Raw genomic sequence first — 19,667 nt, forward strand, 5'->3', positions numbered from 1 at the left:
GGAAATGTTGCAAGCGGGATTCAAACTCGTGTCGCCTGCATGAGCACCACAGCACTAACAACTAGCTGAAAAAATTCTACTGAAAATACCAAGTTATGATCTTATTTAGGAGTTCCTTGGCTTAAAATGAAATGAAACACAATATTTCAAGTTTTTCTATGCATTCAGTTTGAAAGCCAAGGCAGAAGGGATGTTAGATATTGGTGGGTTCCTCACACAAAGCTACTGAATGATTTCAAAAGACTTGGAATATGGTACATTGGTCATATAGATAATTTTTGCAGAGCTTTTATGTCATTTTTGCAGTTCAGAAGCATCCCAAATAGAAGAAAGAAAGTCTTTTGGATTTGAATCGACATGAGGATGAGTAGATAATTAAACTTTTGATAACATTTTCAAGTATAAGGCGTAAAAACCTTTTTAAAATGCCCAACAACTTAAACTAGATAATAAAAAATGACAATAAAATATATTACAAATATTACAGTACAGTGTTTGTCAGTTTACGTAGATTTAAAAAATAATTTATATTCTGAATGAACAATGGACCTAAAGAAAAATATATATAATATATAATTTAATATAATAAAATTACCATTAGCTTTGTCCACAAATGCTCCTTGAGGAGAATCTGGGACACCCTTCCATACAGTGATGGACTTGGGATAACCAGGATCTATCATTTTCAAGTCTTCATTATATCTCCAATACCTGTATATAGATAAACAGAGAAAGTTAAAACACACACATGGCCGAGCACACACACACACACACACACACACACACACACACACACACACACACACACACACACACACACACACACACACACACACGCTGTGCAGTGTGCACATACCTATCTCCTTTGAAGAAGTAGGTCTTGGCCACGTCCTCCCACCAGACGGCTGTCTCTATACTCTGCGCCGGCATGCCGTTTCCAAACATTGAGATGTCCTGCGGGTAGCCAGGCTGTAGCATTGTGTCCTTGAACACCCAGAACTGCTTGCCTAGAAACAGCACAAGAACAAAGGAGAAATCAGGAGATTACAGTACTCAGCCCAGGGTCGATTTTGAGAACGTTCTGTCATTCAGCTCAGTCAAAGAAGGAAAATGTAAATCGTGGTTTCTATAAATTCTTTGACTTGCTGATTTGTTCAAGTGTGGCTCCACATACCGCTGAGGGGTTTGCTGATTTTTGACAATTTATTGATTATATATTGTGATGATTTCAATTGCTTTTTTTTCCAGTACATTCCCTGAAGTCTGTGTTATCAATGGCATAGTGATTTCTTTCTGTGACTTTTGAGTAGAAGAGTGTTGACAAAAATTATTTTATATTGTGCTGATGTTCATTTAGTGAATGACGGTGAGGAAAAAATATGCCTTGATTGATTATACTGTATTTTGTTGCATACTTTATGAATCATAATGGCTGTTTGGTTGAAATATTTTAAGCCATTTAACAGCAAATACATAAATACATGTACTGCACATTATAAAAAAAGTAATAATCTATTGAGAACATTACAGTAAACATTTATTTATTTATTTTCCTCTAAATTTTAAATTAAAAGCAGTATTATTATACAATTATTTATATAGCTTAATATATAAATACTTTAAAAAACGGATTAAAAAAGAATTATTATTAACAATAATATAAATAATTATAAATATTATAAATTACATATTATAAATATTACTATAAATTACACATATTAAGTATAAAATAAAATAAAATAAAATAAAATAAAATAAAATATATATAGCCCTATTCCCACTGTATGCACATTTATACGATGGACAAACTTTGTCCATTGGAACAATAACCATAAATAAATAACCATAATCACTTTTCCTGTTTCTACCAGTAAAACTTGCCTCAAATCACTGATAATCTGACACTGAGGTTATTGATACATTGATCATTTCCAGAAATGTCTGTTTCAGCAAAACCAAACATTCAATTTCACAGTTCAGGCACTTCCTGTTTGCCTTTAATTACCGTGGGCAGGCCTTTGGCCGCACGTCCACCACTGTTACTCAGACCTGGCTTGTTAATGCCTTCACTTTAAAATGTCAGTGTGCTTCAGGAGAGCAGGGGCGCAGTGGGCCTTCGTGGTTTGTTTGGAGTCCGAGGGGTCAGAAGAGAACAGACCCGTCATTCTTCCTCTGGAGGAGGAAATGCCTGTCACGTCACCTGCGTCTTTCTCATGGCCCTCTCAGTGGGGTCACGGCCGAAGGGTGCGAGAGAGATCACTGCAGACCCCTGGAACCTTGTGTGTGTGTGTGTGTTTGCTCATTTATGTCTGTGTTTTTTCAGTGATTATGCCAGTACATTTGTGAAAGTGAAATTGCAGGATGGTTTTATTGTAAATGTTGGCTGGAGGTCAACGTTATCCAGAACAACACATTTAAATGTCCAGATTTGGCCATGCTTTCTGACCTCCTTAACTGCTCAGAGGTCAGTGTAAGCGACCCTCACTCTGTGCTGCTTTCCACCGGCAATGAGTGTGAAAAAAAGTGTTTATTTGCCTCCACATGGACCACACACACTGTGTACGAGCCCATGGGAAGAAAATCACAAATGTGATGAGTTTATTTTATTGTTATACCCCTTACTAAACTGTATGTCAGCTACTCCTATAGAATTTTAGGAGAAAACTATTGAAGCCCATTTCTGCCTCAGAGTACAAAATCAAAAAGTAATTTACAGTTTAATAATTTTAGGAGAGCAATCTGAGGCAAATTTAATATGCAAAGTGCACAATCACACACCGATACACAGAAACAACCTGTAATTGTTCCATGCAACCATAATTCAATCATCCCTCTTTCCTCCTGCTCTCTGATCTGACACTGGAGATGTAAGATGTGCAGGCAAATAAATAATTAAGATGAAAGGCATGGTGGGCTAAAAAGGTTGATTAGGCTTTCTGAACACGGGAGACCATTTATCTAGTTGTCAAGGAACAAAAGCGTGTGGAAAACTGTTGTGTTTGTGTAGGTGTGTGCGTGTGTGTGTGTATTTGTCATTATCTCATTTGTTCCAGCCTCTTCTTTTCCTCTTTAGTGATTTTCAACTCTCTCTCACACACACACACACAAACACACTCTTTCTCCCCCATGGGAATAATATAGCTCTATATATTCAGGCCTGATATTTTCTACATGATTATACTGAAATTGACTGTTTTCCTCAGTTTCACATGAATGTACAGTACTTTAGCTTTCCTTGCGCTGAGGGACGTCGATCTGATGTGTAGAAATCTTACCTTTGAAGAACACAAATTTGCCCTTGCTGTTCTCATAGACGGCGTCAATCTTGGGTGGCAGACCTCTCCAGAAGACATTAATGAGCATGGGGTAACCGGGCATCACAGTATTATCTCTGACCCTCCAAAACCAGTGGTCTTCATAGAGAGAAGATACAGGCAAAAAAAAAACTTTAGCTGAATTGCACATGTCAGACATATCCCACAAGGCTTTGCATGTTGTTTTTTTGGAGCACACAGTGGTCAATACAAAGCTTTAGAAGTTTAGTCTTGTAAGCAGCCATTCTTATGTTTACAAGACATTTTTTAGGCCAAACAAGTATATTTTATAAATAACTCAAACCCAAACGGGAATAGTTTGAGCTGTGGCATCCTGGCCTTCACCTACTGCTGTTTGGCCACAGCTGCTCTCACTTCCAGCTCTGGAAAATCCCACGTCACACATCTACAGCTTTGATGCCACTGCTATGATGTCTCCAAGCTTGTTTAAACATTAGTGGCAAAACAGACAATCTTTCCGTCATCGCTCTGTGGTGACCGTAACAATCGTTCCCTCCTGGGAAGCTGCTATGAGTCCAGAAATCAGAATTTATCAAATAGACACTGTGGGTAATTTTATGTATTTCTTTCTCTCTTTCATGGTTCTCGGTAGACGCTGGAGGCTTTTTAGTCATAGTGAAGAGCAAAGGATGCACATTAAGTGTATAATTGATGTTTATCTGTGTGTTTTTTATCATTCTTGTGCTGCTGGAGAGGATGATGGGAAATCAAGCCTGTCGCCTCATAAACTGGATAAATGAGTAACATTTCCTGGCAAACTTTATCTCTTTTTTGTATCACTTTTTTCCTAATTTTTTGCAATGCTGCGATGATAATGGATTTCATGCATGCTTATAACATTTTAATTAGTATAAAATATTATTTATAATAATTGAAACTATATTTATTAACATACAAGTAATAATACATATTATATATATATATATATATATATATATATATATATATATATATATATTAGATATATATATATATATATATATATATATATATATATATATATATATATATATATATATGTATAGTACTAATATAATTCATTAATATTTTATAAATAATATTATTCAATAATAAAAATAAATTATGTATAAATAATAATTCAATATTAAATAAATTCAATAATAAAAAAATATATAATAATAATAATAATAATTATAATAATAATAATAATTGTTGTTATTATTAATATTTAAATTAATTAATTAATTAAATAATATAATGTTTGTGCATGATTATTAGTTAATGAGACATAATAATTTACAATAATATACCTTGTGAATTAAAATAACCTTAACGTCAGAAAAAAGTTTTAATGAGATTCTCATAATGGTTCTCATGTTTGTGCATAATTTAAATAATGTTATTTAATTAATATGTAATAATATGTAATATTACATGATTTACTTTAAATATCTTATGTACATTGACTTAATTATGTACATTAACATAATTATTATTAAAATATGCAGTGCTGTCAGAGCTATCTATATATGAATATTTATTATAAACTTAATTCGGATGCAATTACAGTAATCTCCGTTCAGTGATTTGACAGCAATAAAAATATGTAATATTTATAATATTATTATATTAAATGGATAAACAAAAATAAATAAATTAAAATAAATGAAATAAAATGGATAAACAAGTAGCATTTTCTGCCAAGCAGTCTCTGTTTATTCATTCTTTGACTTTTTTTCTTCTGTCGAACATAATTATATTGTGTAGTGCAGCACAGCTGGAACATGACATCGACCAATCAGCATCCAGAAGCTCATCTCATTTATATGCAGTTCTGAGATAATTTGCTGTGCACCGTAAGTCAGTTTCACCAGGACTGAATCTCTCAGAATGCAATTTAACAGCAAGTTTGAGCATAACATATGGCTCAACGATGACAACTCCATTATTCTTCAAGCACACATTTGCTTCTCCTGACTAATCTTATGTATCAAACTGAAGAATGTAATTTGACCATCAGTATCTCTAAAACTGAAGATGTCTTTCATTTTATCCTGCAGTAAGGCGCTCAGATGACACTTCTTCAGCCTGCTTCTCACTGACAGCAATTTTGTACTCAATTATAGAGACGTCACTCCTCAGATTTTGCACTACTACTTTGATTCCTCTTGTTCCTCACTGTAGCTAAAAATGTTTCAAACAGAGCACAGCTGCTATTTTGTTTATTAGTGGTGTTTGCTAAATCTGACATCAGTAATACTTGTACAGTAGAATTAACTTTTGTATAACTTGTCCCATACGCACTTAAATAATACCTCAAATTTGATTGGGTCCTGTAAGCAGTTACCTAGCAACATACTAACAACCACTCAGAACACCTTAGCAACTGCATAACAATGCAAAAACAACACTCCAGTATTGTGGCTGGTTTTCTTTGCTTTTATACACACTCCTACTTCTCATCATTCTTCTCTTACCAGCCTCTTCTATCACAAAACCGGAGAGAGACAAACACATTTGCCTGCCACTCTGTAATCACAGGGAAGCCCACACACACAACAGTTACCTATGAACAACTAGTAGATGCACCACATTCATCTGCATTTCATTAGTGACTGGCTATGAGAGAATACACACTGTTGTGTCCGAATGAGTGAGAAGTGACAGCCTCAGAATAGCTTCAGCTTTACTTTTCAATTTACTATTAATATAATTATATTTATTATTTATTTAAGTCATCTTAAAACTGGCAGATAATAATCATTTAATAAAAAGGACCATTATTAATATTTGTGAACCAATAATAATTGAGCCCCAAATCAGCATGTTAGAATGATTTCTGAACATGTGACACCAGAAACTGGAGAAATGCCTTCTGTAAATTCAGCTTGCTTCAAACTGTTACTTTAAATTGTAATAATATTTCACAAATTTATTTATCAATTTTACATTTTACGATTAAATAAATGCAGCCTTAGTGTGCAAGAAAAATACAAATGAAAAATCTTTATTATTCGAATCCTATTGACCAGTTGTGTGATAAGAGTGAGTGTGTGTGTATATATATTATTTATATTTATATACACAACAGTTTAGGGCTGCCCGAATTATTTGCTATAATTCTTGTTACTCAATACCAATAAAATCAACTAAATAGTAAACTGAGTTTTTGTCTGTTATCTATATAATCTCTGCAAGACCTTAAAATGTAGGATATTTGTGTTACATAGCTGGTTGTGTGGGGATGCACGAATTTTGGAGCTTAAAAAATAGGTCACAGAACAAAAATGTATTCTGCTTCATTCTGTAAGAAAGAGTGTCTTATGTGACCCTCTGTACCGCATTTTTTTTTTTTGGAACAGTCACTCTCAGAGAGACCATTATCTAGTACAATTTGGACTGTCTTCAATTTAAAATATCTTTAATTTAGCTGTGTAACACAGAGGAGTGAAATGTTAAATATAATGTTATCGTACAGGAAGCAGCGGTAGGATTAAAGTAATTGAAGCACATGCTGTTCACTGATTAGGATCAGAGCTTCAGAACGTCTTCTGATGCCATTTAAAGAGCTTATAAAAGCTTCTATATGTGGTTGTTTAAAATGTCATATTTCCTGTTTAAATAGAAATGTGTATGTGTATATATATTTATTTAAGTGTCATTAATTGTTAATGGAATCATTAAGGAAAAAGAGAAATTGAAATGGAAGTAAAATCTCTCTGTTTCTCATATAGTTCTCAGCCCTTCAGCTACATATCGATTAATTCAGATGTCAGAAAACTATCAATGTAATTTGATTTGCTTTCACTAATGTTTGAATTAGTTTGATTTTGCAAGACGAAGCAGTAAGTTATGAGAGCTCAGATCCAGATCCAGAGGTTTAGTCTGTATCACAGTATATCAGCCAGCCAGTACTGAACACAGGGATGTGTGTGGGGAGATGCACTGGAAAGATGAAAGCACCGCGAGCTGTGTGGTGCTGGCCAGGTTGAGAGCGCACTGCTGGGAGATCAGCCTCTAGCTCTCTGTTTCACAGTCTACAGATCCCTCACTGGACTGTGAAACTCTCCTCACAGGACTGGACGGAAGAGATCTGTCACCGGGCACAGACTTAAACTGCATCAAACAGCAGCGCTCAGGAGACGGCCAGTCAGTTGAGTGAGTGAGACACACTCTCCTACACTTCAGACACACATACTTACTATAGAGAGAGAGAGGGAGAGGGAGGAGGGAACTGACTGTTTCTATTACTGGAGAAAGGATAGAAAACAAAGAATACTTTTATTTACAGCTGAAGAAAATGTACCTACGGGGTTTAGAGAATTTTATTTTGAGAATGAAAAAACAACTTTAAAAAGATATTTTATATATATATATATATATATATATAAATATATATATTTACATTGCGTTTTTATTATAAATACAATTATAAATACAATATTTAATAAATATTAAACATTTACATATTTTTATATATTTATTTATTCATAGATTTATCATACATTATACTATATATACACAATTGTAAAATTCCATATTTCTTTTATTGTTTAATATTTTATAATTTATATTATATGTATATAACAAATGATTTATATTGCATATTTAATAAATAATATAAAGCATAATTTTTTAGTGCTGTCAAACGATTAATCGCGATTAATCACATCCAAATAAAAAAATTGTTTACATAATATATATGTGTGTACTGTGTATATTTATTATGTATATATAAACACACACACACACACACACACACACACACACTTGTGTGTATACGTTTAAGAAAAATGTCATGTTTATATTTTATATTATTATATATTTTTATATTTTAGTTAATGTGTGTGTTTTTTTTATATATATTGTATGTGTGTGTATTTATATATACATAATACATATACAGAGTACACACACATATATTATGTAAACAAAAAACTTTTATTTTGGATGCGATTAATCGTGATTAATCGTTTGACAGGACTACATTTTTTATATATTAATTTATTCATAAATTTATCATGTAATGTAAAATATATAATCTAGTTGATATGTAGGTCAGTTATATATTTAATGGTACAGAAACTTAACAAATGTTTTGTAATTTTTTTAGATATTTAATTGCCACAATAGTGAATTTGTGTCATTATCATTTGGCTTGTCTCAGCAAATAATGATATGCAAATAAATGTGATTATAAATCAGCATATCATGTAATTAATTTGATTGTTTTTATTTTGTTTTTTGTGTCATGGTTATTATATTTTTAAGTGGCTGGAAGATTCTGTTCTCATATCAAACTTTCCCTAATGATCACAAGTCCCTCTGTGTAATTCTGATTGGTTGTCTGGAGATGGATATATTATCTCTCTCCTCCTCTCTGCCAATCAGTTCCCAGTTGCATAAACATAGCCACAATGTCAACTTCTCAGATTTAAAATAGACCTGTCTACATCTCTATGTAACTGACTTAAAGTTATGACCAGTCTTAAAGAAAAAAATTGGATGACTAACATGAATAAACAGTCACAGGTTTTCCGTTCCGTTCATTTCCGTGAGCCGCCAGTGTGAGGATCTGACACTGATATTACTTTGGATACGCTTCTGAACTTAGATGGCAGACTTTAAGCATTTTACTGCACAGAAATATGTTTGTGTTATTGTCTAGCTGTGATGATAGAGTACTCCAGTTTACAGCATGCGAGAGAGCGAGTGACTGAGCGAGTAAGTGGGAAATGTAACAGCATTCATGATAGATTTTGTTTTCCCAGAGGCGTCTGCCGTGAAACTGGGAGTGGAGACCAAATGACAAGATTAGAGCCCAACAAAAACCCCCTTCAAGTGGAATAAATCTACACGTCAGCATGAGTTTGGCGAATTCTGAAAAAAAGACACTTTCTGTAAAGTCTGACAAATGAATTCCATCTATTTTTACACAGAGAAAAATATACAGAAAACACTGGCTGTGTGTAAAGTGAGAGCACAGTAAATCTGTACTGCAGTCTTCAGAGATGTAAGCTCTGCTTTACAAACACACACACAGATCACAACTACTGGACCTGGTCTTTATTCATATACATCTGAATAAATATGAAATCTATAAGTGAGCAAACTATGTTCAGAGAGAATCAACTTTTTTAGAAGAGTTTCTATTGTTAATCTGTTGACGTTTCTTCACCAGCAGACCTCTGTTGGTGCCCCTTGTGTAGTTAGTGGACATCAGTTCATCAACTTTTTTCAATTGGTGCTCTTGCCATATGTTATTTATTTATTTATTTTTTGAGTCATGGATTTTGGAGTCATCATCACCTCTTTGAAAACCTAATGAGAACATGAGCTAAAAAAACAATATATATATATTTATAACTTTTTCATACATTATAATTTATATTATAATAATATATTTGTCATTTATATTTACCATTCAAAAGTTTGGGCCTGATAAGATTATTTCAATAATATTTAGTTTAAATATGTTTGAAAGAAGTCTCTTAATCTCATCAAGACTGCATTTACTTGATAAAAAAGTATCAGTAAAAGTCAAATACAGTAAATAAACAGTAATATTATGAAATATTATTACATTTTAAAATAACTGTTTTGTATTTGAATATATTTTAAAATGTAATTGATTCTTGTGATGCAAAGCTGAATTTTCTCCAGTCTTCAGTGTCACATGATCCTTCAGAAATTATTCTAATATGCTCATTTGCTGCTCAAGAAACATTGCTTACTATTATCAAAGTTGAAAACTACATAACTACATACTACAAAGATGTGCTACTTAATGTTTTGTGTGGAAAATGTGAATAATTTTTTTCAGGATTCTTGGATTGTTTTGAATAGAATGTTCAAAAAACAGTATTTGTTTGAGTTTTTCCCGAAGTTAAATATTTTTACGGTAACTGTTTTGGTTACGGTGACCAATTTAATGTGTCCTTGCTAAATAAAATAATACATTTCTTAAAAAAAAAAAAATTACATATATAAATAAATACTGACCCCAAACTTTCAGTAGTGCATATATATGCATGTATTTTAAAGTAATATTTGCGCTACTTGTGATTTTTTTTAAAGATCCATAGCAGATGCAAATCTAACAGTAGACCTATAATACTAACACTAATGCTTTGTCAGTGTACCGTACTTCAATACTGATCCTCGAGAAAAACACTTAAGAAGCCTTCTGTTGCTATGGCTACTTTTGTATGTAAGCGTACTGTATATTTGGCACCATGTGTGTTCTGATTAACTTTTGATTACACAACATTACACAAAACTGCTGTTTCCTACATTATAAGTTGAACTAAACTGTGTAGATTATCTTCTCTCCATGAGCCTCCCTTTATCTTTCTCTCACTGGTGAGGTTGAAGCTTTCATTAGCAGGGTCAGAGCTCTATAATCCGCACCCTGCCATCCATACAGTGATTGCTAACGCTCAGCTATCCTGATAAACTCAACCATCACACTGGAGGGTTACGGACTCATTGAAGGCAGCTCTCAGGTTCAGCGAGCAAAGAAAAGCTCATTGGCTCTGACTAATAGGCCACTTTCCTTCAGTACAAGCACTGAGGGAACAAAGAGAAAACACCCACACATAGGGAGGCGTAACGCTGGCTGAAACGCTTCCTGCGGCCGCCACGTGTGTGTGTGTGTGTTTGTCAGCTGAAGCTGCCAGCGCTCTAAACACAGCATTGAAGTGGCAGTTATGAGACCATAAGTTTGAAATGAGCTCGTTTCATATTGTAATTAAGACGTATGAATCTGTTTGTTTTGTTTATTTCTGACAGGCACTGAATGTCTCATTCATTGGCTTACCTTGAAGACAAACATCTCCCTCCTGAGGATGGCTAGCGTGTTGAAGTCGCCGTCACAGATGTCTGGCTTGGCGTTGGGGTGCATTGGTTTGTCGCCAGTTGGTATTCGCGGGGGTCGCGTCTGCCTGTCGTTTTTGCGTGGATCTGCAGGAGGGTGCGAGCGGGCCGGTGGGATCGTCGGTAGAGGTCTTGTGGGCTGGGGAAGTTTATCTGGAGGTCCTGAAGAGAGGGAGAGAGATAAGGGTCATCAAACACCAAATATTTTCCAGTTTCTAGTGATTTTTGTTTATCACAATTAAGGGTGGTTGTAGTCAAAAACCTCCTCATAAATGGCAAAATCTTGTCTCATAATACATACAGTCTAAATTCAATATTAATGTGCCATTAGCTTTGCAATAGTAAACAGCCTACAGTTAAGCTAATGCACTACACTACTTTCCGGAATAATACATTTATAGGAATAATACTTTTAATGATTCTTTAAATATTGTGATTTATATGTGATTTTATTTAATAAAGACATATAAAACAAATAGTTCAATAAGTATTTCAATTAAATAATAATAATAAATGAATAAATATAAAAACAATAAATAATTACATTGATAAAATATTATTATTATTATAAATCGTATCTTTTTATTTTAATTTAATTTAATTTTAATTGATTTAATTTCTGTAGTATATATATCACAATTTCACCAAGTAATATATGTCATTATATGTCAATATACTGTATGTCAAACCACAATATTTCACCAAGTAATATATGTCATTAGCCTAAATTTATATTAGTTTATGATTATTGTGTTTATATAAAATTTATAAATACCCCTTACCCATTGCACACTAGTATGTTAATTTATCATATTTCTGTTGTCACTTTTATAAAGACATATAAAAGTAATCATTCAATAAGTATTTAAATTAAAAATATATATTAATATCAGTGATTTAATGAATGTAAAACAATAATACTTTTATTATAAATCATATATTACAAAAAAAATCACCTTATTTATATATTTTTCATAAATTATATTAGATTTTATTTATATTATAGTATATGTTACAATTAGTGTGCCTATTTTTAAGTAATATATTTCATTAGCCTAACCTCGGTTCAGTTTATATATCGTGTTTATATAACACTTTTAAAACTGATTACATGTGTATATCAGCAATCTTTATAGCTTTGAATGCTCACCCAACAAGTTTTTTCATTTAAAAAAAAAAATTAAAAAAGATTATATTTTACATTTAAATGATATATATATTGTATAACATTTATTATATAATACATATTATTTTTATTGTATTATTTTGAAAATGAAGGTAAAAGAAGCTAAACAATCTTGTTGACCAAATAAATCGGTTTTATAATATTCATCTGGACTGTGGTGAAAAAAGTGCTATCATGAGCTCTCGCATCAATTACAGTCCAGCATACACCTCGATTATCAGCGGACTCATTATCACAGCACAGCAGACGGCTGACCCGCGCTGAAGAGTTCAAGCTGTTAGCACAATGAACTAAGACGTCAGATTTTTGGAAGAGCCAGCAGAACACTACGAGCCTGCAGATCAAGAGGTCAAGAAATCCTCTGTGAGAATGAAAGGATAGGTGATTAACTGGAGGAAATAATGAATGATTTTAAGTATGAATCAGGAAAGGAGTGCGGCCTGACAGGATTAGCCCTCTGGAGATGCGAGCGGCCCACAGAACCACAGAGAGGAGTGACTGTCAGAAATCAAATCTCCTGAAATAGAGCGAGGATTACAGCCCTTCAAGTTACATAACACAGGGCCAACGAACAGAGATCTGTTCTGGTGAGAGTGATGGATACTGAGAGAACGTGGTTGGGAATGTGTGCTTGATACACAAGATGTATGAGTATCTCCACCCTCAGCGTTCTCATCCTGTGTCAGGAGGAGGAAAGAGGAAGACCAAAGGGACGGATGTTGGATGGGGTCCAGGAAAGTGGATCTGAACATCTCAGGAACGTGCATTTTAGTGTGTTTCTGGATGGGGGTGGAGGAGCAGAGGGAAACATAAAGGAGTAGATTTGTACATTTTATAAGAAAAGCGTGAATGGTTGCCAGGGTGTTGCTATGTGGTTGCTAAGGGGGTTCTGATTTGAGCTATACACTGTGGTTTAATATTTAGTGTTACACTGTAAAAAAAGTTTTAAACATTTTCAAACATTTTACTATACAATTTCACAAATTATTACAAAAAAAGACAAGTAACTACTGTATGCAAACTTGTTTCCGCCAAGAAAAATAAATAAATAAATAAGGTAACTCTAACTTTTTAAAATGTATTTTATCTTGACTTTTTTTTTCATCTAGAGTTTATATCTGAAAATTTACTTTTATCTCACAATTCTAAAAAAAAAAAAAAAAACATTGATTTTTATTTTTAATAGGTTTCCACTTACAGGTTCTAAACAACATAAGACTTTTGAGTTTATATTTTCATTAGTTTCTTGAGAAGTTACATTCAGAATTAAAGACCAAAATCTAATTCCATAAATTCCAAGGAGAAGAAAATAAAAAAACTTTAAATTGTGACATGTAAACTCAGAGAAAGAAGATTTAATTGTCAGATCTAAACTCAGAATTGCGACTTCATGACTCTGAGTTCTGAGGAACAACGTCAGAATTGTGAGATAAAAAACTGAATTTACCTATTTTTATTCTTTTATTCTGTGGTGGAAAAAAACGTTTAATGAATAACATGAAATTAAACAAAACAACAGACAGAAATAGCATTTTATTGTAAAACATACTCCAATAATCTGTTTTACTTAGTTTAAAAAAACATTTTTTCCAGTGTAGTGAATTGAGTGTGTTCTGTGTGAATCTTACCATAGATCTTCTGGATGCCCTGCAGATCGTCATGTGGCAGTCTGAAGTTCTCTGTGTCCATGTACTGGTAGAAGGGGGCCATGATGGCAGTGGGGTCGTTGGAGTGCTCCAGGCCTAGCGCGTGACCCAGCTCATGTACCGCCACCAGGAAGAGGTCGTTCCCTGTACACACAAAACACAAACACATCAGCCAGTTAAACACTGAGACATACTGCAGCACACATAAAACCATTTAAATCACTGTAAACTATTACGATGAAAGCACTACATCTTGGTTAAGATGCCGTTAAATCTCAGATGCCCCTTTTTTGAGTTGTTGGTGCTTTTTAGTCAAAAACATGCTGTGTTAACCATGTGTTCTGATTCCCAAACCAATGATTCTTATGAGTTGATTCATTTGAGGGAATCAAAACACACTGACTCTTGTGAGTCCTTTTAGTAAATTTAGTAAATCAGAAACATATAATGTGACCTTTGTAGTATGATTCCCAAATGATCAACTCTTAACGATCCATCTAATTTTTTTAGTGAATCAAAATAAACAAATGATTCTTATGAGCGAGTTCTTTTTCAGTGTACCAAAACAAACGATTTTTACAAGCTGGTTCTTTTTCAGTGAGTTAAAAACAATACAGAATGACCACTGTAGACCCATTCCCAAATAAACAACTCTTAAAAGCAATATTTATGTGAATTAAAATGTACAAATGACACTTGAAAGCTATTTTTATCTTGTATGTTATTTTTTGTGAATCAAAACAAACACGATTCTTATGAGCTGGTTCTTTATATCTAAAGTCGCTTTTATCCAAAGTTGCTAAATCAATGTGAATGGAAATATAATTTATTTTGTCAATGAAAGCAAACAAATGACTCTTATGAGTTGGTTATTTTTTATTTTTTCTCTCAAAGCAAACAAATCATTCTTATGAAATAGATGATACCAAATTGAACCAAAACAAACTAAGGACTTTTATGGGCTGGTTCTTTTTTAGTGAATCAAAAAAAAAAAAAAAAAAAAATGAATGAATGACTCTTATGAGCTGATTGTTTTTATTGAGTCGAAAATATACTGTTCGGCCCTTTGTAGTCTGATTCACAAATTCTTAGCCATTTCTGTCTTTTAGATCAAAACTAACAACTGATTTTCATTAGATGTTTTTTTTTTCTTTCTTTTCAGGACCCAATTTACTACCTACATTTTTCTTCTTGCGGAATATCCCGTTTCATATATCATATTACATAATCAACATGGTTTGTGAACATCATTTATGTTCGCTTTAAACAGTATTATTTCAGAATTTGTTTTGAGCAGTAATGAGGATCCAGTTATATTGTTATATAACACATACTGAATCATGAGACATATATATGTACCCAGCCAGTGCTAGTTCACACATGAGCTCACTAAATTTCACTAAATTTACAGCAAATGTGTCAGAGCACATAATGATATGCCAAAATCAAAGCTGCTGTCTGCCTGTGTACGTGTGGTTTTTTTGTGTGCATAATTGTTATCCATCTCTGTTTCCACTCCAGAATATCTCATTCAGAGTAACCACAGCTACTGCTGGGATTCATTACAGTATGAACCCTGGCACTACACACCCTCACATCAAACATCCACGCAGAGCATCTTCCCTCTGTGTACGAATGGAAAACCCCACCCTGCTCGCCCCGCGATGGTTTGGAGAGGGACTTTACACCACAGGCCAGAAAACAGTCCAAACACCAAAGTAAGGCAGACATTATATGATGGTAAATGAGAACTGCAGAGGACAAAGCGACCATGAAGGCCACATCAGCAGCTTCAGACCGGCATCTTTCTCTTCTCCTGTATTTATGACTCACTGTCTCTCTATCCTTCCCTCTTTTATCTGCTTACACCAATGAATCTGACATATTTTTTATTCAGTCTACTTGTGTTTTGTGTAAACTGCTCGGTGCTCAAATGACGCGTTTTGCATTCCTGGATATTTCTGTCTATTTCTGCACATGGAACATCACCCTGGAGAATTTGCCAGCAAGCTGACAGCTGACGGCTGCGAAATGCTCCAAAATACACAATTGACCAAACGCTACTGAGCAAACAAAACACACGAGACCAGTTACAGTTCTGTTATCAGAGAAAAAATATTAGTTTGGTAGGGTATTAGAAGGAAACAAACTGTACGTACAGTACACAACACAAGTGTTATTAAGAATTTACGAGTAATGGGACAGCGGGAGTGCGAGAACGAGATCTAAAGAGACTTTGGAAGGAAATTAGGCTGCATTGGAACTGTCTGAAATTATAGAGATCACTAGTAGTATTTTTGAAAACTATTCTGCATAAATCATCCCTTGCTGTTTACACCACAGCCGTATATGACACTGAAATCCTAGACTTAAATATAAGGAGGGATCTGAGCAATCTACAGCCATCTGGGCTCTTTTGATTAAAGAGATAGTTCACCCATAAACTGTTTTCCAAGTAAAAGATGACAGAATTTTCATTTTTGGGTGAACTGTCCCTTTAAGGCAGGGTGTAACCACCCAGCAACCACATAGCAACATGCTAGCATCCACATAGTCATGGCCACCCCAAAGCAGACGAAACAACATTTATATTTTGTCATAAAATGTAAAAATGTTGTTCATTTATGCTCTCTCCACTGAAAAAAAGGATAAAATCAGTGCAAGATAGAGAGATGAATCAAAAACATAGAGCATTCCCAAACGATGACTCTTACGAGTCAATCAGTGAATCAAAAACACAGCGCAGCCAGTGTATATTAGAGCAAGAGCGGTAGAGGTAAATTCCCAAATGAATGACTCTGGTTTGAATGAGCTGGTTTGTTTTAGTGAATCAAAAAGTGTGCAACTAGTGTTGTCTGATTCACAAATGAACAACACAATTGATTCTTAGGAACTAGCTCTTTTTTAGTGAATCAAAACAAACAAATACCCCAAAAAGAAACTATGTTACATAGAAAATAGTAAGTGCTACGCATTTGGAACAACTTGAGGGTTGCTAAATGGTGACCAGATTTATTTATTTTTTGTTCAGGTAAACTGACCCTTTTAAGGCTGGGTGTAAACATCCACTAACCACATGGAAACATGATAACAAGGACTTAGATCTTAGCAATCATTTAGCCTTGACCACCCCAAAATGGTCAAAACGCCACTTAATTTTTTTTACATTTTATATATATATATATATATATATATATATATATACAAATACATATACATACTGTATATATATTCGTGACCAGCACTGCGGTTCTACCAAGATGATCCTATTGAAGTTCAGTCCCGAACAGCTATGTTTGAACTGTCACGACTCTTACGTAAGACCCAAGACCCTGATTAATTAGCAGGCAGCTGAAAGGCAAGTTCATAGATCAAAAAGAGGGGAATAAAAGCAAATTGATGGGAAACAAAAATGGGAAACCTACATGAAAAGACTCAATTTGTCAAGTCCATTGACCTCAACCTGGGAAATACCTTATCTTCACTCATGCTAAAAATGTAGATCAGCAAATGCCCAATAAAACATGGTAATGCCACAGTACTTTGATATTTACCTTTGTACTGAATGACATTACCTTATTGATATAGTAAATACCCAAAAAACAACAACAACAAAAAAATGTTTTATAATACTATGGTACATTGGGATATACTATAGTACTGAAGAATAATCATATTTATATACAATAGTATTTACACAGAGCTTTAAAGTTCTTAAAGAATAATATGATTTTACTGTGGTAAATGTCCAATAAAACATGATAATACCATGGTTCTTTAATGTATACCTATGTACTAAATGATTACCATATTTATATACTGTACACTAGTATTTATATGGAACTCCAAGGTCTTTAAATAAATATGATTTTGATATGGTAAATGTCCAAAAAGCAAGGTAATAGCATGGTACTTTGATATATACCATTGTACTGAATAAATTCCATGGTTTTCCCAAATTGTCCAAAAAATCTGGTATTACCATGGTGTTTTGAAATATACCTTGATTACATTCATATTTAAGTACCACTGTATTTATACGGTACTCAAAGGAACTTAATAATGTGGTATTACCATGGTAAATGTCCAATTAAACATGACAATGCTATGGTACATTGATGGTACTGAATGTTTTCCACATTAAGATATCATGGCACTCTAAGGTGTGGCAAAAATACTTAAAAGATTACCATGATTTTACCACGGTATAAGCTTGCAAAAAGCACAAAGGTATTTTTTGGACATTGAACATTACTGAACCATGCTATTCTTGGAAGTACCTTGGAGTATCATGTAAAAACCATGGTACAAAGGCAGCTTTCCAAGTACCATAATATAAAATATAAAATTAAATATAAGCTAATGAAAAACAACAAAAACATTACCAATGCCATTGTTATACCATGGTACACATTTTTGTGTGGGATAGAAACACAATAGTTGGTACTGTACATGTGTCCCATCATGCAGGAGGGAATAAGTAAAATGCCCCCCCCCACACCTCTCTCTCTCACACACACACACCTTCTTTCTAATGTCAGTTTCGCTTGAAGTCAAATGAGCGATGCCTTTTTAATCCGCATTATGAACTTCCTACTCACACGGCCCGACACACACACGCACACACACACACACACACACACACACACACACACACACACACACACACACACACACACACACACACACACGTCTCCAGAGACCTGGGCTCTGATTACAGATGATGGATCCATCCGCTCTATTCCAAACACGAGATGGGAAATGTCAAAGTGGATCATCCCACACCGCTGAATGATTGACAAGCGTTTCTGCCACGTGCACTGCAAGGAAATTATTTTCATAACAGCGAACGGCTTGATGAACTTTCAGGGATTCATTAGCCTTCAATGGAAATGACATTACTCCTTGTTTCTCAACGGAACGGCAAGCAATTCGGAAGGCAAGAATGTGTGAATGCGTGTGAACATTTGTGACACGGAGGCACCAGGCATCTTCAAAACACACAAAGACATCAGTCAGGATACCCTCGGGTCACGTTACACCCTTCTTATATCCCATTCAGATATCCTCTCTGCTGGAGGACAAACATCCTGTTCATCTAAAGATGGAAAGCACTGGTTTAAGTGGACAAGAACTCTATTTCATTAATTTACCTTCATAAGTGTCTTTCTCTTTATAGTCTGGCTAGTACAATGCTAAATTTGCTTCTACACCAGTGTAAAGCTAACGGTGGCCCACACTTACAGGCTTGTCAACAGGATTTCAGAGAAAACAGTAAACACCCGAGGCATAACAGGTCTCTGTCTTTTAAAGTGATCTGCGTTCGATTTTCCCCTATGATTTTTTCCTTCTGCGCAATAAGCTTCTGCGGTAGAATCTCTTATATCATCACCATCACATGGAGATCATGAACAAAACTGTGTGAAACAGTCATATAGGTGTGAATGTTTGACTAGTTTCAGCCAGTTTGATGTGTTGCTGTTGGCTTTAGCGAATTCAGCCTTTCTACTACATAAGGTATTTTTGACATTTGACATTAGGTATTTTTTGTGTAGCTGAAAGGCTAAGTTATAGTACAAAATAGCACAGACCAATGGTTCTCTGCAGTGTCAGCAGCAGCAATCCACCTGTCACTCAAGTGGCCACACCCTTAATTATGCAGAA

At 34.2% G+C, this 19,667-nt stretch overlaps 1 protein-coding gene across 2 annotated transcripts in view; it reads right to left on the reverse strand.

The window, feature by feature from the left end:
* Positions 1-19,667, reverse strand: part of LOC109050205 (matrix metalloproteinase-16-like) — a 56,747-nt gene that overhangs the window by 3,585 nt on the left and 33,495 nt on the right. For both annotated transcript variants that reach the window (XM_042751555.1, XM_042751556.1), the window contains 5 exons: positions 13,986-14,147; positions 11,116-11,333; positions 3,276-3,414; positions 857-1,007; positions 596-711 (listed from right to left, as the gene is read on the reverse strand). In XM_042751555.1, the coding sequence (XP_042607489.1) occupies positions 596-711; positions 857-1,007; positions 3,276-3,414; positions 11,116-11,333; positions 13,986-14,147 (786 nt within the window). The remainder of the gene's footprint in view (positions 1-595; positions 712-856; positions 1,008-3,275; positions 3,415-11,115; positions 11,334-13,985; positions 14,148-19,667) is intronic.

Source organism: Cyprinus carpio, chromosome B24, assembly GCF_018340385.1.
Source record: "Cyprinus carpio isolate SPL01 chromosome B24, ASM1834038v1, whole genome shotgun sequence".
NCBI lineage: Eukaryota > Metazoa > Chordata > Actinopteri > Cypriniformes > Cyprinidae > Cyprinus > Cyprinus carpio.